General features: G+C 35.1%; 7 protein-coding genes and 1 pseudogene across 22 annotated transcripts in view; 4 read left to right on the top strand and 4 right to left on the bottom strand.

The window, feature by feature from the left end:
• Nucleotides 1-3,968, bottom strand: part of Cnot4 (CCR4-NOT transcription complex subunit 4) — an 11,420-nt gene extending 7,452 nt beyond the window's left edge. For 2 of the 10 annotated variants that reach the window (XM_076439524.1, XM_076439533.1), the window contains exons 1-6: nt 3,694-3,956; nt 2,104-2,183; nt 1,000-1,294; nt 762-903; nt 542-661; nt 1-266 (exon numbers count right to left, since the gene is read on the bottom strand). In XM_076439524.1, the coding sequence (XP_076295639.1) occupies nt 1-266; nt 542-661; nt 762-903; nt 1,000-1,229 (758 nt within the window). In that variant the 5' untranslated portion in view covers nt 1,230-1,294; nt 2,104-2,183; nt 3,694-3,956. The other 8 variants (XM_076439532.1, XM_076439534.1, XM_076439531.1 and 5 more) reach the window with 8 other exon arrangements.
• LOC143216486 (uncharacterized) lies at nt 1,873-13,854 on the top strand. 3 transcript variants are annotated; one of them, XM_076439579.1, is made up of 5 exons: nt 11,578-12,007; nt 12,075-12,113; nt 12,199-12,246; nt 12,421-12,584; nt 12,981-13,854. In XM_076439579.1, the coding sequence occupies exons 2-5, from the start codon at nt 12,086-12,088 to the stop codon at nt 12,996-12,998; spliced, it is 258 nt and encodes an 85-aa protein (XP_076295694.1). In that variant the 5' UTR covers nt 11,578-12,007; nt 12,075-12,085; the 3' UTR covers nt 12,999-13,854. The 3 variants fall into 3 exon arrangements, with proteins under 3 accessions (XP_076295695.1, XP_076295694.1, XP_076295693.1); XM_076439578.1 differs by having other exon boundaries at nt 12,075-12,246; XM_076439580.1 differs by lacking the exons at nt 11,578-12,007; nt 12,075-12,113; nt 12,199-12,246 and adding an exon at nt 1,873-2,348.
• LOC143216484 (uncharacterized) lies at nt 5,089-6,617 on the bottom strand. Its single transcript, XM_076439575.1, has 3 exons — nt 5,893-6,617; nt 5,710-5,823; nt 5,089-5,215 (listed from the first exon to the last, which is right to left on the bottom strand). The coding sequence occupies exons 1-3, from the start codon at nt 6,220-6,222 to the stop codon at nt 5,153-5,155; spliced, it is 507 nt and encodes a 168-aa protein (XP_076295690.1). The 5' UTR covers nt 6,223-6,617; the 3' UTR covers nt 5,089-5,152.
• LOC143216469 (armadillo-like helical domain-containing protein 3) lies at nt 6,096-14,328 on the bottom strand. Of its 4 annotated transcripts, XM_076439546.1 has the most exons (14): nt 13,673-13,812; nt 13,167-13,345; nt 11,418-11,703; nt 11,158-11,291; nt 10,859-11,069; nt 10,480-10,774; nt 10,178-10,395; nt 9,815-10,047; nt 9,625-9,751; nt 9,177-9,451; nt 8,232-9,102; nt 7,289-8,145; nt 6,649-6,831; nt 6,096-6,203 (listed from the first exon to the last, which is right to left on the bottom strand). In XM_076439546.1, exons 2-11 carry the CDS (start codon nt 13,317-13,319, stop codon nt 9,010-9,012), a joined length of 2,025 nt encoding a protein of 674 aa, XP_076295661.1. In that variant the 5' UTR covers nt 13,320-13,345; nt 13,673-13,812; the 3' UTR covers nt 6,096-6,203; nt 6,649-6,831; nt 7,289-8,145; nt 8,232-9,009. The 4 variants fall into 4 exon arrangements, with proteins under 4 accessions (XP_076295661.1, XP_076295662.1, XP_076295660.1 ...); XM_076439547.1 differs by lacking the exon at nt 13,673-13,812 and adding an exon at nt 13,996-14,328 and having other exon boundaries at nt 7,289-9,102; XM_076439545.1 differs by having other exon boundaries at nt 7,289-9,102.
• Hmgcl (hydroxymethylglutaryl-CoA lyase) lies at nt 7,419-8,851 on the top strand. The gene has a single exon (XM_076439568.1). It carries the CDS (start codon nt 7,539-7,541, stop codon nt 8,514-8,516), a length of 978 nt encoding a protein of 325 aa, XP_076295683.1. The 5' UTR covers nt 7,419-7,538; the 3' UTR covers nt 8,517-8,851.
• Shop (sulfite oxidase) lies at nt 14,200-21,285 on the top strand. Its single transcript, XM_076439551.1, has 9 exons — nt 14,200-14,346; nt 14,894-14,909; nt 14,999-15,072; nt 15,152-15,790; nt 15,868-16,054; nt 16,134-16,259; nt 16,531-16,723; nt 16,796-16,996; nt 17,079-21,285. Exons 1-9 carry the CDS (start codon nt 14,336-14,338, stop codon nt 17,381-17,383), a joined length of 1,752 nt encoding a protein of 583 aa, XP_076295666.1. The 5' UTR covers nt 14,200-14,335; the 3' UTR covers nt 17,384-21,285.
• Nucleotides 17,385-19,709, bottom strand: Prors-m (prolyl-tRNA synthetase 2-like protein, mitochondrial). Of its 2 annotated transcripts, none has more exons than XM_076439556.1 (6): nt 19,336-19,709; nt 18,992-19,243; nt 18,642-18,903; nt 18,173-18,354; nt 17,856-18,068; nt 17,385-17,795 (listed from the first exon to the last, which is right to left on the bottom strand). In XM_076439556.1, exons 1-6 carry the CDS (start codon nt 19,447-19,449, stop codon nt 17,511-17,513), a joined length of 1,308 nt encoding a protein of 435 aa, XP_076295671.1. In that variant the 5' UTR covers nt 19,450-19,709; the 3' UTR covers nt 17,385-17,510. The 2 variants fall into 2 exon arrangements, with proteins under 2 accessions (XP_076295671.1, XP_076295672.1); XM_076439557.1 differs by having other exon boundaries at nt 18,992-19,164.
• On the top strand, nt 19,820-20,851 carry LOC143216184 (histone-lysine N-methyltransferase SETMAR pseudogene; annotated as a pseudogene).
• Nucleotides 21,286-21,303: the final 18 nt, after the last annotated feature.

The raw sequence follows: 21,303 nt of genomic DNA, 5'->3' as shown, positions 1-21,303 counted from the left end.
CGTTGAGTAGACGCATGCGATGCATTTAACGATTGCACAAGCTTCCGCTCATACTCCTGGTGTTTGCCTTGATGCATCTCCTCTTTTGTGAACGATGCTTCCTGGTCCCCAAAATCATGTAAATACATACAATCCGGTTTCGGACAAGGCTGATTACGCATAAAATGTGAACAATACTTTGTTGTCCCTAATGACGTTTTTATTGTTCGTCCGTCCATAATAACATTATTCACGGCCTCTATAGCACGTAGTGCATCCTCTTGACGCTAGTAACATAATGATAGTTGAAAATATACAATATATATATCGGTAAAACATAACTGATAACTAGACTGCGGATCTTTATGCAAAATAAAAATTGTCTGCATCAATTGCAAGAAATAAAAACCAAATTGATTGTTATTTCTTCTCTTAATGATTTTAATAGAGGAGAAATCAAATATTGACATCTTCAATTTTGAAAATATTTAAGCAAATTCCAATTTCACCTACTCAATTTTACTATAAATGCATAAAGATCCGTAGTTTACTGATGACTTACTTGGTAAGTAACGTAAGCCGATGCACTAGGGGTTTGAGACCCTGCGTAGGAAGTGCTTTGATTTATTACAACTTTATGAATTTTGCCAAATTTTCCAAAATATTCATGTCGTTTTAATACCTGAAAGACAGAATTAATGAAACCAATATATATAGATTGTTGTCAATGCTTAGTTATTTTACTTGCGACGTTACGATAATAGAAAAGTATTCATGCTTACATCAGCATCAGCAAGTCGCAATGGTAATCCTACTACAAATACTAGATTCTTTTGTACTACTCTCACATTAGCTAGATGTTTACGGTTTTCTGTCACCCTCTGCTTGCGCTGCTGATCTTTCTGTCTTTTCGCTGCTTTTAATCTGATATACCAAACAAATATAAATTATTTCTACAGTTCGTTTCCTCTCCAGCCTATATCAACAATTCCAGATAATTTATTATGAACGGAAATCGACCTTGATAATTCTTCCCTACTGAGAGGTTTAAAATCGGCAGGATTTTCGGAATAGGCCTTCCGACAAGCAGGACATAAGCCATTCTCATCAGTTCGAATTCTGTGCCAGCAAAATCGACATATCTGATAACCGCAGGTGCATGGAAAGAAATTCAGATCGTCCACCTCCAACGGTTCCATACACAACGGACACTCCACAGCATCTTCCCCGCTTTGATTCAATACTGACATTTTTGTTTCTATCGTTCGTATCACACAATATGGTAAGTTACCAGGATTTCCCTACTTTATAAACCCTACACAGAAATAAATAAGTTTCACACAAGAATGTCGGGCCAGTTCGAAATACCTAGACTGCAAATCTTTATGCAAAATAAAAATTGAATGTCATTTCTTCCCTCAATCATTTTAATAGAGGAGAAATCATATATTGACATCTTCAATTTCAAAAATTTTTCAACAATTTTCAATTTCATCTTCTCAATTTTCCTATAAATGCATCAAGATCCGCAGTCTAGAAATAACAATTCGCAAACGCGTAGAGGAACACATAATCTCCGTCTCTCATTGCATGATTCTGTGGCTGTAAGGAAAACCGCTGCATGTCGCAATTTCAAAAAATTGAGATTATGCATTAATTGAGCTTTACAAAAAATGTCATAAAAACAAATTCAAAAGGCTCAGAAAATAATTCAATTTAACCCTTGTATTTCTTTCAACAATTTGTTAATGTTCCTCTGAAAAATATTACAAAGTTTCTCTGAATGTCCATTCGTTACTCGCTAGTATATTAATTTATAGTCTTACAATGAGAATTTGTGCAAACATATTAAATACGGAAAGGTTTCAAATAATCTATACATTTTGGTTGACTACATAAGGATTCACCGATGTCCTATATTAGAGAATTAGTAATCGAAACTATAAACAGCGATATCTCAAATGCATCGCAAGTATGCAACACGCTGCGTTCTTCCTAACAACTACAGAATTCAGGTATGGTTAGTCTCTGGCCGAACGAGGTAAACACATAAGAACCAATGAAAATAATACTAAACATATGTTCCAATGATAGAAACACTTAAACCCTGTGCAGAGTACTTACGTGCACAGTTTGTACAATGCCTGGATACTATGTAATTGACTGTACTTGTAACTTCTTACACGCTAGTATCCTCGCACAACCTAAAAACGAAACGATAAGACATTAAAATATGATGGAATGTAATGAGTCAGAGGATTCGACGAATGCTAACGGTCGAAATTCCGCTTAAAATTCGTGAGAGAGTTGGTGCATGTTCGAGCGTTTTCACCGTTCCGAGGACGAAACGATTCGTGTTATTTGTAACCGTGAGTATTGTCCGAGTTATTTTCGAATTAGCGCGTACCAGAAAAAGGTGAAAAATCGAGTGGTTCTCGCGTAATCGAGTTGGACACGGAAAGAAAGAGCCGTTGTCGTTGACAGATTAGACGAACAGTTGGAAAGGAAGGTCCGTTTGACAGGAGCTGTCAAACGGGACAGTAAACGAACAAAGGACGCTCCAGATTTCCGTCGATTAGAACGATAGCGTACACCCTACGATGAACGTACAAATGACAAGTTTCTCTACAGTGGAGCTCTTGGGATTCGACGACGAAAAACTTGCGGTAGGGCCACCGTCTGTACTCTCCCACTCACTTTCTCTCTCTCTCTCTCTCCCTCTCTCTCCCTTTCTTTCTCTTTCTCACTCCTGCGACGAGACACGAACTATACGAGAGGGCGACGATCGGACGAAACAGCTGTTGGTGGCGTCGAGAGAAGCGAAGAAACGTCAGAGAGCGAGTGAGAGGTAACTACTATAACGCCATACCACGAACACCACCTATCTTCTACGTGAAAATCCGTGAAAAGTATTCGTGGTGGGGCATGACACGTAAATTCCCCGGAGCTTCGAATGCAACTATCCGCATACGCAAGGACGATGGTCTCTCTGGTCGTTTCGTGATACGATTTCGAATGGGGGAAAAAGGAAAAGGCTAGCTAGCGAGCGAGAGAATGAGAAATGGAAGTAACGAAAGGAGTGGCGGAGGGAGAGAAGGGGGAAGAAAAGAGGGAAGGAGAAAGAGCAAGATGGTGGGTGGCAAGATGGGGGAATAGTAGAGATGAGTACGAGAGAGAGTGAGAAATAGTTGGAGTGAAGGTGGGGATGAGAGAGACAGATAGAGAAAAAGGAAAACAGAACAACGATGCCATCATTAGTTTTATCCCTTTTTAGTCAATGATTCTCGTTGTCTCTTGATCTTGCGCGTGAAGCGAAAGAGAAAAGTAGACTCTTCTATTTACGTACTTGTTTTTGTGATGAACGATTAATTTTTGCTGGTTTGAACGCAAACAACTATGACCCCCAACAAATCCACAAGTTCCCTTAAAGCATACAGTTTATGGAAATGTAAAAACACGGTAGTCCGAGAAACATGGTATAGTTCGTACACGAACGTCACAAAGGATTGAACGATTTGTCGCTAGAGGGGTTGCTAAATACCCTGGGACTGGTTACAGGGTATACCTGGTTTGAGTTTAACCTTAGTTCGATAGAGTTAACTTTTCCCGACAGCTGCCGTGTTTCGTCGATCCCGAGCCAACACTCACGACAATTCTACCTTGAGATACGCGTATTTCGTCGTTTCGATTATTCCTCGGGGCTTGTTTACTTACGTTACAACTTTTCCACTAACAAATCTCTTTTCTGTACTGGGAAATTTTTGTAGTCTTCAAGATCTGGTCGCATGCGCAACACAACTGCGCAGAAGCGGATGTTACATACACTGGTATTTAAAGAGAGGCGCACACGCGAACTATTCTGAAGGCGCATGTCAAACGGGACTTCGATTTTGTTACTACACTGGCGAAAATCTTTTTATCCGAATTCTCACGAGCGTTTTCATCTACTTTTACACGAGTATTGCATTTTGTAGTTGTTAATAGAGGTCTTACATATCGCGAAAAAGGTTATACGACGAATTTCTCTGATCACCGTTTCTGCTAATTCACGTTTGCCGCGCACCTGGAAATTATCGGTAACCGATTCGACAGTACTGCCAATAACTGAGAGGAAATATTTCAAACTCGATGATAATAGGGAACGTTTTCATTGGATGAAATATTTGACTCAAATATTTTAATGGAATTGAAAATGAAATATATGATATTTATAATAATCAGACTGCGGATTTTATGCATTAAAAGAGTTTAACAGTGTCGATATACTATTTTGAACAAATCAAAATTATTAATGAGCAAAATCAATTTTTACTTAGCTCCTGTAGATTGAAATTAATGTATAAAAATTTTATTTTGTATAAAGATCCGCAGTTTAATAATAATATAAAAATCCTAGTCCAGGATGTATGATTTTGTTTCTAAAACGACCTAACGTTAAATTGCACTTTATTCTATATAATTTGTATAGTCAATCTTACTTATACTTTTGTTAAATTAAAGAGAAATGATGTTTCATCTGTGGTTAAATTATAGACTACAGAAGTTTACACAAATTCATCTTTTCGTAGCATGATTTTCTAGACAAACAATTTTAGTAAATTTCTGCACAAAGTTCTGCAGTCTATGTTAGATAAATTAATCGACCACATTGATTTCACTTTTTTTCTTTTGTTAAAAAAGTTGAGAATATCGGCTTTTATAAGTAATACAATATACAATTATTAACAATACATCAGTTTTTCAGCAAAGTAATTTCCCCCTTACTGACAAGTTACTTTATTGTACTTTTTCGAACTTTACCTTGATAACTTACACCGAACAAAGGATGACGGACTTTCAGGTTTTCAGGGAACGGTACGCTAGTGTTTTCTATTTGCATCGGCTTGATTTTCGATATACCTGAAAGTTTCCGTCTAACGCTGATCGTGCCCACAGGTTTCACGTTAACTATACAAGAGAATCGTATTATTAATACAAGATTGTTCGTTTTCATATCAATTCGATAAGACGAAAGGGATACCTGTTTTATATTGCGGTTTCACTTTCCCAGTGTTGAATACGCAAGAGACATTGCACTTAGTATCGTGGTTCACCGCATAGTATCGATCTCCCTTAATTTTAAATTTCGACTTTTCTCCAAATATTAATGTCTGACCTTTAAGATCTTTCGGATCTATCTAGAATGCAACAAGATTTCCATTCGTAACATAGTTCTGCTTATATCAGGGTAGTCCACCTAAATGTAGAGATCTAGACTAAGTAGATGAAATTCAAAATTGTTGAAAAATTTTCAAAATTGAAGATGTCTGTAATTTCTTCTCTCTTAAAATCAATTTAGTTTCTATTTCTTGCAATCGATACAGACAATTTTTACTTTGCATAAAGTCTGCAATCTAGTGATGACAGAACAAATGTTTTTAATGCAATGTAAATGGTATCGCAAGGCTAATGCTTTACAAATGTTATTTTTTTCTCAAGGTCATTTTTTCCAGGAGTTTTCAAAGTCATCGATATCTTTTTCTTGTAAATGTATATCTTTTTCCCTTGCACAAAAAATAAAATTTGCAACGTATTCACCTTGCAATACCATTTACAGTGCATTAAAAACATTTGTTATGTCATCACAAATAAAGGAGATATTTAGGTGAACCACCCTATATAGATGAAGCTACATAACTCTAGCTTCGAGAGAACAGTTTCTTCTTTTCTAATTATTAAATTTGAGCTCACTGTTTTAGGAATATCCATTATCCATACGTCTTCACTGTCAGAAATGTTATCCAAATTAAATGTGACATCTGTGGATTCTACAACTAAATTCTCTTCTCTGGCTAAATCGTTGATCTGAAATAGGATTCTTAAGTTGTTAGCATAGAAAATTGGCGATAGATTTACAATGCGAATTATATTTACATTATGAGGTCTAGAGGCAGTCTGCGCATTTATTGATACTCTACTGTTGTTTGTATGATTTAACATCTCCCTTTCATTCTCTGTGTTTTGTACTTCTGTTTCATCTCTCCTTTCGTCGTTCCTTGTATCAGACTTCTTCAAAATACTCTTTCTACGCATGGGAGAAGCATTAGCGGGACTAGCTGGCTGAATTTTTGTATTGATTTTGATGGATCTGTTCACTTTTGGTGGATATGTTTCATTATCTGTTGTGGTATCCATCAAGACCATAGATCTATTCAGTTGAGTATTCAATTTCGTTAAAGAATCATCTGCATCGAAATCGGACATAGTGTCTAACAAGACCACAAATTATATTTTATACTATATGTGATTGTTTGAAATAAAATTAGAACTCAAAGTTATCTGTACATTTCACAATATTTCAAGTAGAAAATTAAACGATTATGTGAATGTATAACTAGTCAAAACACTACTTTCTATTACACGTGTGCATATAATTCTGTACGTTTTCCGGTACATGTATAACACATATTTAAATAACAACACGCTGCACGGGTACACTAACCAAAATCAGTTATAATTATATCACGCGTGTATATGTTTTGCGATCGTTCAACTCACATTCAAGTTTCAACAATAATTTAGTGTTTGTTAGTTAGACATTCTATATATAGTATATATATAGAAACAAAACTTTGTAAAAAAATTAAGGATTACAAATGCGTGTCCTGATTGGTTCTTAAATATAGTTACCTGAAAATCATTGGTCAATATCACTGAGTAGTTTAGGGATGGTGTTCGACAGTGTTCGATCACGTCCCCCCCCCCCAATCACGGTGAGTTTTCACAGTAATTCGTGATTTTCGTGATCGCTTCTGATTGGCGAAGAGCATAAATATTCTTCGCGGAAATCACAGAGCCATAACTGGCCATAACCTAATAAAATTGCGAGTTACATATTTACATCGCATTTTGATCAAATTTATTAGATTTGTACAGATTTGTAAGACGTTTCTCAAACTATTATTTGCGTAATACGTATTTTGTAAAACTTTATATATAGCATATACATACATAAACACAAAAGAAATATTGTCTGCACTTTTATACTATTTATAAATAAATATTACACCCGAAAGCCTGAAAGCCTCAACAGAAGTAATATTTATTCAGTATAAATATTACGATTTCGAAATCAAGAGGAAGAATTAATTTGTTTCTTTTTTAAATACTGAAATAACGTACAGAAAAGAAAATTTAATATTTGTTATTTTTATCTTTAAATTAAGTAAATTTACGTTATATACAGAAAAGGTAACATAATTTTAAAGTTACGTTATAATAGATAACGTAAGAATATTTGAATAGTTGATGAAATCTCCAATTTACTTACTAATTCACCAATAATATAAAAAGTACGTTTATCAAATTATTCTTGCGAACACACTGCTTGTTTACTGTACATTGTAATACTTTTATCACTACCTCTTATCTCTTACGAATATGTATTTTCCTGTATGTAGAAAGATGCAATAATCATTGCGCGCACAATATCTCACGTGCCAAATAAATACATTATTACTGCGAAAAGAAAAATATAGTTGTACATTTTAAAATATAGTTATATATTCAGAGAATTAAGAATGTTCAAAATCCTAAGTGTCAATAACATATGCAGTCTCTCTGTTAAATATTCAAGAACATTTAGTGATTTCGTTAAAGTAGTTGAAGTCGGAGCCAGAGACGGACTACAAAATGAGAGAAACATTGTACCAACTGAAATCAAAGTCGAATTTATTAATAAATTGTCAGAAACTGGATTGAAGAGTGTAGAGGTATCCAGCTTTGTGTCTCCGAAATGGGTTCCGCAAATGGCTGACAATGCTCAAGTGTATCAAACGATTAATAAAAAGTCTGACGTATCGTATCCTGTACTGGTTCCTAACTTGAAAGGTTTAGAAAGTGCATTGAAAGTAGACGTAAAAGAAATAGCTGTTTTCGGCGCTGCGTCTGAGACATTTTCAAGGAAGAATACTAATTGTTCTATCGACGACAGTATCAAAAACATTAAAACAGTTATCGAAGAAGCTAAGAGACACAAACTTAAAGTCAGGGGCTATGTTTCTTGTATAGTTGGCTGTCCCTATGAGGGTGAAATCAAACCATCGATGGTAGCCAATATATGCGAATCGTTGTTAAAGCTCGGATGCTATGAAATTTCTCTAGGAGACACCATCGGGGTAGGATCTCCTGACAAAATAGAGAAAGTTTTAGGTGAATTGAAGCATGTATCGTACGATACGAATGTATTTGCACTTCATTGCCACGATACTTACGGACAAGCATTGGCAAATATTTATTGTGGCCTCGAACATGGTATAAGAGTATTCGATTCCTCGGTTGCTGGATTGGGAGGATGCCCGTACGCAGCAGGTGCGTCTGGAAATATTGCTACCGAAGATTTGCTTTATCTTCTCCATGGACAGGGTTTGGAAACGGGAGTGGACTTTAATGAAATAGCCAAAATTGGGGATTTCATTAGTAGTCATCTTCAGAGGAAGAATCAGTCCAAGGCTGGTGTTGCAATTCTTGCGAAGGAACGATTGAAAAAACAGATGTAATTAGCACATTAAGATTTAACACATCCATGCTGTGTGTACCACTGATGGTACACGTTAAACTATCCATTCATTATATGTGCTAAAAACATATATTTTGCAACAAGTTTAACACTGTAGAATATATTTCCAGCAGAAACGGCTCGGCACAGAACGTGTTAAGGAAAATATGAATACTGATGCGAGTAATAATGTATTTTTTTATATGTATTTTGTAATTACCGAAGAGAAACCCGAGATTATTTAGAATCATTTCCAATTTCGTACTTATTCAATTTTAATGACTCCTGAAACCTTGTATACACAAATTTATAGAAATATAGCTTAATGAGAAAACATATTATGTCGTGATACTTAGTAACTCCGTAAACTACGCTCCTTGGAATATTAAGGAAATACATGTAAAGCTGACTGTATTAAAAAAAATACATTATAATACATCATGACAACAAATCAGTGCACAGGCCACAATTTCATATCACGTGTGTACCGCGTGTTACGAAATATTCGATAATTCCTGCAATATAGCCTGCGTGTCTAATGCGTTCAAGTCTATCGATCCTCTTGTATCCATAACAACTCCAGTTACCTGCGTGAGAACATAAATACCACTCAATCATAGTTTTCAAATGGTGCGCCATTTTATATTGAATAAAACGTTACCATTTCTTCGAAAAATGCAACGTGATCAGGCTTCTCAGAATATCTTTCGTACTGATCTAAATTATCTTGTAACTTCAACGTAAGGCTATCATAATTCTGTATTATGATCGCTAAAATCTGTTGTTCCGTCGGAGTTGACAAACTTTCGCTGGCCAACCATGCCGCTATCTTTGGTGGAAAATGATTTACTATGTCTCTCATGTTCACCAAACAATTTGTTAATTTTAGCGCATGCTCTTTGTACTCGTAAGCTTCGCTTGTCGAATATCTGAGTGCTTTGTACAGAAATTGTATTCTCGTTATTTATTGGCATCAAACAAATTTTTAATCTATCCTAACTAGACTGCGGATCTTTGTGCAAAATAAAAATTGTCTGCATCGATTGCAATGTATGCTATAAATGCATAAAGATCGGCAGTCTAGTCATATTCGCATTCTGCCTACTTACCCATTGCGTTTAAATTTGTGAAAATAAGTCTCATTCGTATTATCTCGTAAAACAATTCATCGTAGCTGCTCGGCGAAGATAGGAACGTATCCCCATAAGTAATAAACAAATTCAAAATATTCACAACCTGAAACATTAGTTCAAACTGATCGATACAGTATACGTCTGCGTTTGCATTATATCAATTTACCTGAATGGCTAATGGAAAGATGTTCATTTTCTTAATAAGGTGGCTTTCGTGGGTGGTTAAGAACTTGAGTAGATTAATCAACGCTGTCCAAAGATCTCTCCATTGATAACCGAGTCGGACTCTACATCTTTTCTGGTAACAGAGCAGTCTTTGCAAAACTCCAATACACTGATGATAAAGTTCGAGTGGGAATTTCTTCATCATGTGCGATGTAATGAATTCAACAAGCAAATCTACAATGATATGACGATTATTCGTTTATAGGAGAATCTTAAAATATGCCCTTATTCTATCTTAACCGAAGAAAATGATAACGGTGAAGAAACTTCCGTACGAACGTTTTTACGGCAATAGTAACTGTACCAAGTAATGTAGCAGCCAACGGTTGTACGGGTGCTGTTTTATCCTGAATCTTCCTGTGGTGCATGGGCACTCTATGAAGCTGAACTCTGAAAGCCAAGTTTGCATCATGCATCAAACTGTTTGCGTACTGATCTTCCGCGATGCAGCTTAATATAAGGAAGCACAATTTCACATTACTCATTATTGCTTCTGTTCTGATAACTTGCATAACTATCGAACTGCAATAACGAAAACATTTTACGGTGAGAAATGCGATACATCTTCAGAAGAATGAGATACTTTGTAAATATAGAGATTGTTACCAATATTGTAAGAACGTCGCCAACAAATTAAACGGTTGGGCCATTACATCTGGTAGCTGCGCTCCAGGAGCCACAGCGTTTGGCCCTAACGTATTGTTAGGAGAGGGCGGAGCACTTGTGTCGCTTTGCGTATAAGCTAAAGTTGTTACAAAATTACGATTTAAGTGTGTAGACTCGTAAAGCGCTAGTAACAATGCGTTATTCGCACGAACTTGTTGCGTTTTTGCTTCTTCTTCTCCAACAAATATGCTTCCTACTATGCTAGTGAAGGAAGACAGCCAAGATGCTTGTATTTCTACGTACACACAAATGTTTTATTATTATATATATATATGTTAGATGTAATTTAGCTAATTAGCTAATTCAATATATTCTGTACCTGCTCTTTGTTGAGCAAATTGCCTACAAAAGTCCATCAACGAACTCGATATTACTTGACCATATCCATTTAGAGCTAGCTCATCGTCTAAAATTGACAATTTAACAATATAGGGGTTCGCTCTTTCGTGCTTCCTATAATTGACTAGAAGTGTTAAGAGCAATACTGCGTCATGACCATGACGACTTCTAGCTGTTGTGTCTCTCAGCAACTGCACCAAAAGTATCCAAATATTAATAGGCTAATCAGTGTTCTCGAACGGTTCTCATTTCAAATACTTATTCGATATTAGCACGTACTTGAACCAGAGATTCAAAAACACTATTAAGCATAACATACTCCAACAAAGTGTTCTGACTAACATTGTCCATGCCAGTTACAATAATTAACAACAATTTCAAGCATAAAGCTTTTAAGCTATCAGGGTATTCACCTGGAATTATGTAAAATTTTAGTAAGCAAATTTCTCTTTCGAATATAGCACGAGATGCATATTTGAATCTTTGATCGTTTAATGAGCATGAATGAAATACATGAAATACATTTAATGGATGTATACCTGTTAAAAAGTTATTGCAATGTTGCATCAACGTTGTCATCCTTTGTTCAGCGGAATCAAATCCCACTAGGATGTCGATTAAGTTAAATCCGCAATCTCCTTGACTAGCTTTCTTATACATTGACTGTATAACAGCTGCTAAAGTTTGCAGAGCGTAGACAACTCTGAAAGGATGCTCGTCGACTAACGTATCCACGCAATGGCATACCAAGGCATTTAAGTTCTCTCTACTTGCGTTTAATTGTTCCGCAGTCATATGTAAAATTTCACTTTCAATGTGTGGAACCTAAACACATTAAAATAATCATCATACATATACATACAAATGTAGGTAGTCGATATTTCATAATCACTAAGTATATTGCAACAATTCATCTGTTTTTCCTTTGACAGTTTTTTCTTTTCTTGTCAACAAGAAATTTGTCATCCACTGAAGTTTCTCATTTTATTTGGTTAATTAAAAATTTTTTTTTATATTGAAAAATGCTACTTCTTACTTATGATTTTAACGATCAAAGGTTTTTGTATTGATAGAATACGAACTGTAGGCGGTCATCATGATTGGTAAATTTGTTACTAAAGTAATACAGGTGAGTGTGGACAATTGTTAGAACATTTTAAGTAGAGTATCTCCATGATTGATAATTATAATTTTAGTCATTGCCGTCATGGGAAGTGACAAAATATTACGGAAGAGTATGTATATATCAATTAAAATGTTTCAAATACAAAGTTCAGACGAGCGAAGCGTGGTTTAACTTTAAGTGCAAATTCATGCCAGGTAGTCTTCGTAACGAACTCGAATGCGAGGAAGTTGTTCAACCAAAGAGTATGTATATTCTACAACAAAGAGTTCCAACTTGTTCCCCGCAAGAAGCACAAGGTTCTACGGCAACAATGAAGTCTAACAGTGCGAGCTACAAGTTGGAACTCCCTGTTCTACAATATTCCAGAAATTATTAGATTAACAGACTACTGTATTTCATTTATATGTTTCTAATAGGTAAAGATGACAAAGTTAAAAAGAAGACGAAAGATAGAAGCTTAAAGAATGAGACTTGCCAGAAGAAGCAAGTTGATACAAAGAAAGAGGACCATGAATGTTTAGATTCGTACGTTAACGAGGAGAAGTGTCAAGAAGATTATTCAAGAAAGAAAAAGAGAAAGGTACTTTAACATGTTTATACTGGCATGAATTACCAAGCGATTTGAATATTGTTCTCGTAGATTCGTTTCCAGGTTTCCCTTCTCATTTCTCGATGATGCAAAGATGGGCATTTTCAGTAGTCAAAAGCGCTAGATAACAGATCAGTCTTGCTCTCAAAAGTCCTATTTTTACGTTTACTGCTGTTTATGTAGCTGTTGCAGCTTTATGCTTCTGAATAATGCAAATCACGTCTCGTAAACGTAAAGATAGAGGCCTAGATTGATCTTTTATCTAGCACTTTTGACTACTGAAAAACCCCATTCTCACATTATCAAGAAATGAGCACCTTAATTACAACTGGCTAATCGAAATTGAATATCGTCACTTAAGAATTGAAGAACCTTTTTCTATCGCAGATGAAACAAGCTCGGTAATGAGTAACACCAGTGGAAGACCTAAAGAATTTCCAGATTTCCTTTGTATTGTATCGATCTTTTATTATGAATTTGTAAGACATAAAATTTTTTGTTTCTTATGCTATGTGTTGTATAATACAGAATAAAATTTGATGTGGAATAAAAATAATTTTAGAAGCTACTGACCATGGGTTTTATGAGGAACAGTTCATTCCAAAAATTTGGATGAGCTAACGTTAAGTCTTCTCCCTTGAAGAAGCTCTCGTATATCGGTACGAGCTTCCCCTTGTGCTGGCGTTTGGAGCCAGAACCGCTCCGTTTTCTCATAGCCATAGCCATAGTTTGTTCACTTTATCTCATTTCACCTATAAACATATTCCTTTGCACAATAAACATTGGTAATATTTATCAACGTTAAAATTTTTATAATCAATTAACTTGTAACGTAACCGAGACAATCTTAATTTCTTTCGTAAGAAATTAGATAATATTTTAGAAATTATTTTACAAAAGGCAAATTTAAGCTGCGCATTATAACCTCTAAACAGAGAGTTTACGTATTTTCGGAGAAATAGTAACGATTCACACAATTTCCAATGATTACGTGGAATGATTTACATTATCACAAAATATCTAATAAATAGAATGAACGCCAGAGGAAAGTATAATATTACAAGTAAATATTTACTTACTGAAAAAACAACGAATTTCTTGATAACAAATAAGGAATTTCTATGTTCATTTGAAGGACGGTCTAAATAGTACTTATTATTATTATATATCAGCTATGCTTAATTTATTGAATATTTCATTGAAAAATGTCTGGGTACGGTACTAAGGTACGAAAAAACAATAAGACGAGGAACTACGAAAACACCGTCGCTTGTGAATGACAGGGAGCCATAGGGAGCCATCATCAACGAAATAACTGATACGAACCAATTATCAACACATGCTATTTCAGAAACTATGCTGCAAGACTAAAATTGATAAAAAAAATCTGTGATTTACTTACATAAATCGTTAAGTACGTCAGAACATCGCACGAGTGTGATTGAACTATAAATCTTGTATGTATTTATATATATATAGTATATATATATATATATATAGATATATTTAGGCACACATGTGTGTTTTTATATATATTACCGGCGCTATGGCGCTATAATAATAATTTATATATTATTTTCATTTTCATATGAAATTCAAGAAGATAAGAATTACAGAGAGCCATCATCAACGAAATAACTGATACGAATCAATTATCAACACATGCCATTTCATCAGAAACGATGCTGTGAGACCATGCGAGACTAAAATTGATAAAAAAAATCTGCAAGAACATCGCACGAATGAAAAACGAGTCTGTAAATAGATAATATATAAGTATATGTACTTATGTGTGTTTTTATTGTCGGCGCTATTTATATTATTTTCATTTTCTTATGAAACTCAAGAATAAGATAAGAATTACTTCGATGATTCCGAAAGTTTACATCGGAATATCGTGTTGTATACCATTATAAGATTCTCTCTAATAGCATTAGTAATCACTGATAATCACTCATGTAATCTAAACGTTTCAGTTCATCTCTCTATCTTCAGTTCGACATTCCATCTACCATTACTCATCTTTGAACCTCATCCCCATGATTCATCCCTTACCATATGTCCCTTACTGACCATTAGACCTGATTAGACCTAAAACAACCTCCACTTTACAGAACCCAAAACCTATATCTCCTGCTGATTTCTTCCTCTCGCAAGCATTCTTTTGACAGTCTTCATTCGCTTCCGATCAGTCTCTTACCGAGTCTTGTCTAAAATTTAGACTACTAAGATCTTTTGTAATATGTCCGTAGTTTGTATTTCGTTTAGAAATTGTACTTAATAAATATATATACTTATAGTGAGTATCCGGAATACAATTTAACAATCGCACAAACGAAAAACAAGTGATTGAACTATTTTAATCTTGTCTGTATATATATTATTAGATAATTTTTATTACCGGCGCTCTATATCATTTTCATTTTCGTATGAGAACCATGATTCTGAATTCGAGGCTTTTATACCACCTGAGGAACAAGTATATTTATACATATATGTTTTGTAATTATGTAATATTTCTTTTATGTGTATACATATAAATAAAAATTTAATTTCAGGTCTTTGACGCGGGCGTCGAAAGTTTCTGTACAATATTACATCGAGCCATGTAGACAATACTCCTTGAAAAATGAGAAAACAAATAAGCAAAGGGATTGTCCTAAAAACAATTCCTACTTTCTGTGTGCTGCATACACCACCCTTGGTGCATCTATATTAACCTATATATGTTATTATTACATATTCCGTAAGAATAAAACACATGCATTGGGTAAAAATGATATACAATGCGGAGAGTTCAGACCAGATTTAAAGACGTATAGTTTAGAAGAAGTAGGGAAACACAGCAACAAGGACAATCATGTATGGGTAATCTTTAAACAAGGGGTGTACGATATAACAGATTTTATAGAACATCATCCTGGCGGTTCTTCTAAGCTGTTAATGGCAGCTGGCAGTTTTATAGACCCTTTCTGGACAATTTATGCTAATCATAACACTCCGGAAATATACGAATTGCTAGAATCCATGAGAATTGGAAATATTTCTAAGGCAGACAGGTTTTCCACTAATACGGTACAGAATGATCCGTACACAGGAGAGCCGCAGAGACATAAAGCTCTAAAAGTTAATGGAAGTAGACCTTTTTGTGCTGAACCACCATCTTCCTTATTAGTCGAAAATTTTATTACACCAACGTAAATATCTATTTAACTAAAACATATTTTAATGTAATCTACTCTAACAAATTTATAAAAGTTCTATTTTCGTTTAGAGAATTGTTTTACGTGAGGAATCATCTTCCCGTTCCTGATGTAGATCTAGAAACGTACACCTTGGAATTAGCTGTAGAGGAAACAACGAAAAAGTGTCTTAGCTTCGAGGATATACAAAAGTATCCAAAATATACGATAACTAACGCTGTAATGTGTGCTGGTAATAGGCGATCCGAAATGGCACAGGTAATGTTGGAGAATGTTTTCGATAGAGTTACTACTGCCTCGGTTTGTACAAAATGATGAATAAACAATCTTGTTGTAGGAGAAACCGTTGAAAGGGCTCAGTTGGGGTGTAGGAGCAATCGGTAATGCTACGTGGACAGGCGCAAGATTGTGCGATATTTTGGAAGACATGAAAATAAATGAGGATGACTATAGTCACGTTCAGGTATCGTTATTGTGTCATCGTTAGACAGCAGATCTTTATGCAATTTTCAAATTTTGTAGACAAATTTTATAAAGTGAGACCAAATGAAATCCTATTTTCATTGGTAAAAGCATTTGTAGATTCAATATAAATAAGAATCGTACTAAATTCTGTCGAATTAATGCTCCAGCATTTTCTATAAGCCATAAATGCATAAAGATCAGCAGTCTAATCATTATTAATGCATTTAGAATATCTCAGTTATGAATATTTTCGAAATAATTGAAATTAGTTTGAAGGGCACGACGTGGATCCTTCTGGTATACCGTACGGTGCAAGTATATCCATTAGTAGAGCTATGAATCCAAGAGCAGATGTGATTTTAGCCTATGAAATGAATGGTCAACCAATACCAAGAGATCATGGTTTTCCTATTCGAGTAATTGTTCCCGGTGTTGTGGGCGCGAGAAGTGTGAAATGGCTTGGTAATAAAGAAACACAGTCGCTGTATCGTTACAGTTATGAACGACTTAATTCTCTGCATCGTAAATTTTCAGATAAAATAATTCTCTCGAAAGAAGAAAGTCAGTCGCAATGGCAACAGGGTGATTACAAAGGCTTTTCCCCTAGCACCGATTGGGACAATGTAGATTTTTCTAAGGCACCCGCTATACAAGAGCTGCCTGTAATTTCTGCGATATGCACACCGGAACCATTGGACACGGTTCGAGTAAAAGATGGGAAGATAAACGTTAAAGGTATTCTACATCTTGGAACTTGTTACTGCTTGTTACTTGATGTTAATCCATTTTCATTATTATAATTCTGTACAATTTACAGGATACGCGTGGTCAGGAGGTGGTAGGAAAACTATTAGAGTCGATGTTACAAATGATCAAGGTAACACTTGGCATACAGCTAATTTACACGATGAAGACACCAACGCCAAGGAAGGTCGTTATTATAGTTGGACATTATGGAGCATTGATCTTCCTGTACATTCCTCCTGTCAAGAATCAGAGATATGGGCGAAAGCTGTGGACTCAGCTTATAACGTGCAACCAGAAAGCTTTAAAAATATTTGGAACTTACGGGGCTTCCTTTGTAATGCGTATCACAAAGTCAAAGTTAAATTGAAACATTAAATAGCTGCGTCAAATTCTATATTATTAAACGTGTATGTATAAATCTTGTTTTAATGTACAGGTTCTTAATATTAAATTATGTATAAAATCGATGTTTTGTAATTCCATACGAGAAATTTAAAATATATTAACTTTTTATATTTTCTGCATTAAAATAGCCGTGTATTGCTTCTAAACTTAAATCAGACTTTGACGAATCGTTTATGTTATGAACCTCGAATGTGGGTGGTGAATTCGTAGCAGTTTTACCAATTACTATAATGTACGGATATCCAGTTAAGCACGAGTGCTTAAAACGGTTTCCGATAGTTAAGTATGTCCTATCATCGAGTATAGCATCAATATTTAATTGATTTAAAATTTCTACTATTTTGTCAATGTATTGCGCTGCAATTTCTTCTTTGCTGCCAGCCTGAAAATGTTTAAACAAGATTTTATAATTCATTAATATATAATTTACGAGATACAGTACCTTCGGTGGTATTATGCACACGGTATAAGGTGCTAAGTTTTTTGGCCATCTAAGTTCATCTTCTGTAGATAATGTTTCAGCCATAACAGTGAGTATGCGACTCAGGCCAAGTCCAAAACATCCCATTACCGAAGGCACATGTTTGTTCTGTATGTGACATTGTGCTTTTAGGGGCTCTGTGTACTTTGTGTCTAACAAAAATGCATGTCCCACCTTAAACAAAAAACAAATTTGAATTATATTAAACAACCTGTATACATTTATACACATTCAATTATTATATTATACATTCAAATATCGTTTATGCATTCAATTACCTCAGCAGTATTTTGCTCTAGAAATGTACTGTTACACTCGGGACAATGTGATTCTTTGCATACAGTTTTGTTAATAGCATACTGACAAGATGAACACATGCAAATGGTATCATCGCCAACTTCACATTTATAGTGATACTCGTGGGACATTAGGCCTCCAATTGATCCTGTATCACCTATAGCTGCAATCCATAATAATATTAAAAAATTATGGAATGTTATCAATATTTTTTCGCACTTCTACCATGCAGGTTTTTAAGGGTGGGTGGGTACCCAAGGTTCGTGTCAGGTTTTGATGACACGGGTCAGGTCAGGACCCGAAAAAAAATTAGTGATACTCATAATTTAAAATATTCTTAATAGGTGAAATTGATTTGCAAAAGGGTGAATTTAGAATGCGAAACCTATATCATTTCAAGCTTCCTTACCATTATAAGCAAATAATAGTAACAGTAATTCATCCAATTACCTTTTACATATGAAATCCCTATTTGCTTGAATATATTATCATAAGCTTCACATATTAACTCATATGTCTTCTTAGCATCATCTAAAGATGCATCGAATGTATACAAATCCTTCATAACAAACTCTCTACTTCTGAAAAACCCAAGACGTGGTTTCATTTCGTCTCTCCATTTGTTAGATATTTGATACAATTTCAAAGGTAAAATTTTTGGAGATAAAGTTCCAGTGGAAGCAATTAAATCACAGATTGTTTCTTCGTATGTCTATAACAAAATAGATAAATACATTAACAATTAACAGTTCTATTCTTGCAGCTTACTCTATAGATCTGTGTAAATATTTATTACTCACTGGACTAAGTATATAGTTCTTTTTGTGCCTATCATGGACTTCAAACAATTCTGTTTTATTATCATCGAATCTATTCGTTTGTTTCCATAATTTTGTTGGTGTTAATGCTGGAAGCATCAACTTCTGAGCTCCTACGTTTTCCATTTCGTTGACAACAAGATTTGTTAATTTATCTAAAACACGTAATCCCAACGGCAGATATGCATACATGCCGTTGTTAACAGACTTAATAAATCCATATTTAATCAAGCTCTACAAACAAATCAATAGTAATTACAGTATTTAAAAAAAAAACAAGAGGATCTAATAATGATACATCATGTTGTAATTAATTGTTGGCATACATCGTAACTTTTCGATGTAACTTTCGGTTTCTGCGAAGGCTTCAACATCGTAGTGAGTATCGGTTGAAACATTTGCGATGCTCTCCTTACTTTATGAACCGACATTTTAGACATTTTGCAGTGGTCAAATATTCTCTCACTTGCGGTTCAATGTATAATTCTACAAGTAAGTATTGTACCTGATTGTAACTCGGACCAATGGTCTAAGATTGTACCAGACAAATACAACTCGCACGCGCACGTGGTGCGAAATGTTTCATCATCTTCACGTTACGCGTCGCTTCCCGATGTACATATGACGTAGAATGACGTAGATGCTCGTCGCCATGTTGCCCACATGGAGTTAAATGACATGTTTGAGTCATAAGTAATGTCCAGCGTGGGTAGTTCTAGTTTTCGTTTCTTTTCGACTCAGTTGTTTTAAGTAGTTTACATTGTAGCGTGAAAATTGTAGCTGAACAGTGTTTTATTCAAATCATTCGAAATGGAAAACTTACGGGAGCATATTCGACATGTAATGTTATGGGAGTTTAAATTAGGCAATAGTTCTGTACAGACAGCGATTAAAATTTGCAATGTGTACGGTGTTGACACGGTAACAGACAGAACAGTACGAAGATGGTTCAAAAAGTTCCGATCGGGAGATACGTCTTTGAAGGAGGAGCCTCGATTGGGCAGACCATCTGATTTCGATAAAGATGTTCTGAATGAACTGCTCGAACAGAATCCACGCCAAACTACTAAAGAGTTAGCAGAGAAACTTAAAGTATCGCAGTCCACTGTTATACGTCAGCTTCACGCGTTAGGGAAAGTCAGCAAGTTAGGTGTGTGGGTTCACAGGCAGCTAAGCGATCGAAACAAAGCGGAAAGAATGTCCATCGCGGCGAGTTTGATCTCTCGCCATAAAATCGAGCCGTTTCTAGACAAGCTTGTAACAGGAGCAGAGAAGTGGATCAGGTACGAAGCTATTGTTCGCAAAAGACAATCAAACGATGGAAATGAGAAAGACATAGATGTCGAACCAAAGACTAAGTTTCATGGAAGAAAAGCTTTGTTATGTATATGGTGGGATTGCTCGGGTGTTATTCATTTTGAACTTCTAAACAGGAACGACACAGTGACGCCTGAAATTTATGTTCACCAACTTGAACGTGTACAAGAGAAACTCCAAGAAAAAAGTCCTTCTACGAATGAACAGAAGAATCTTATTTTATTACACGATAACGATAGACTACACGCATCGAAGACGATCCAACAAAAAATTTTAGAATTAGGATGGTCTCTTTTACCACATCCGTCATGCTCGTCGGATCTAGTGCCAACAGATTACTATCTCTTTCGATTATTACAAAAGGCGTTAGATGGAGAATCTTTCAAAAGTACTGACCAAATAAATGAATTTGTTTCCAACTTCTTTGATTCGAAGCATCCTGATTTTTATGCTCATGGTATTAAACAACTACCAGACAGATGGCAACAAGTCATCGATAACAATGGCGAATACATTTTGGATTAAGATAGATCTTGATCATTTTTATAGAAGCGTTTCTAGATTGAAAAGAGAAATGGACATTACTTATGACTCAATCTAATTTTACATTTGTAAAATGATTTCGCATTTTCCAATTGTTTTGTGTACTCTTCCGAGGAAGTAACAATCATTAATTGTGATGTTAACTAATAATAAGGAAGTAATTGTGATTATCGATAACCAAAACATGTGTGTGTATAAAAGATGTATAGAATATTATCAATCTTTGTCGAAAATTTATTGCAATCTCCTGGAGAGATAATGTGCATATGTGTTAGCAGTTGTAAATTGCTGAAGTATTAATTAATAACTGTTAAATGTGAGAGAGATGAATGCCAGGGAATATGTATTATACAGAAAATGTATATTTTTAGTTGGCATTGATAAATTAATAAAACTTTATTCCATTTGTGTCAAATAATCTGTTACTATTATTA

Source organism: Lasioglossum baleicum, chromosome 15 (genome assembly GCF_051020765.1).
Source record: "Lasioglossum baleicum chromosome 15, iyLasBale1, whole genome shotgun sequence".
Lineage (NCBI taxonomy): Eukaryota > Metazoa > Arthropoda > Insecta > Hymenoptera > Halictidae > Lasioglossum > Lasioglossum baleicum.
Note: the sequence above shows the minus strand (reverse complement) of the source record. Positions and strands in the feature narration are given on the sequence as shown.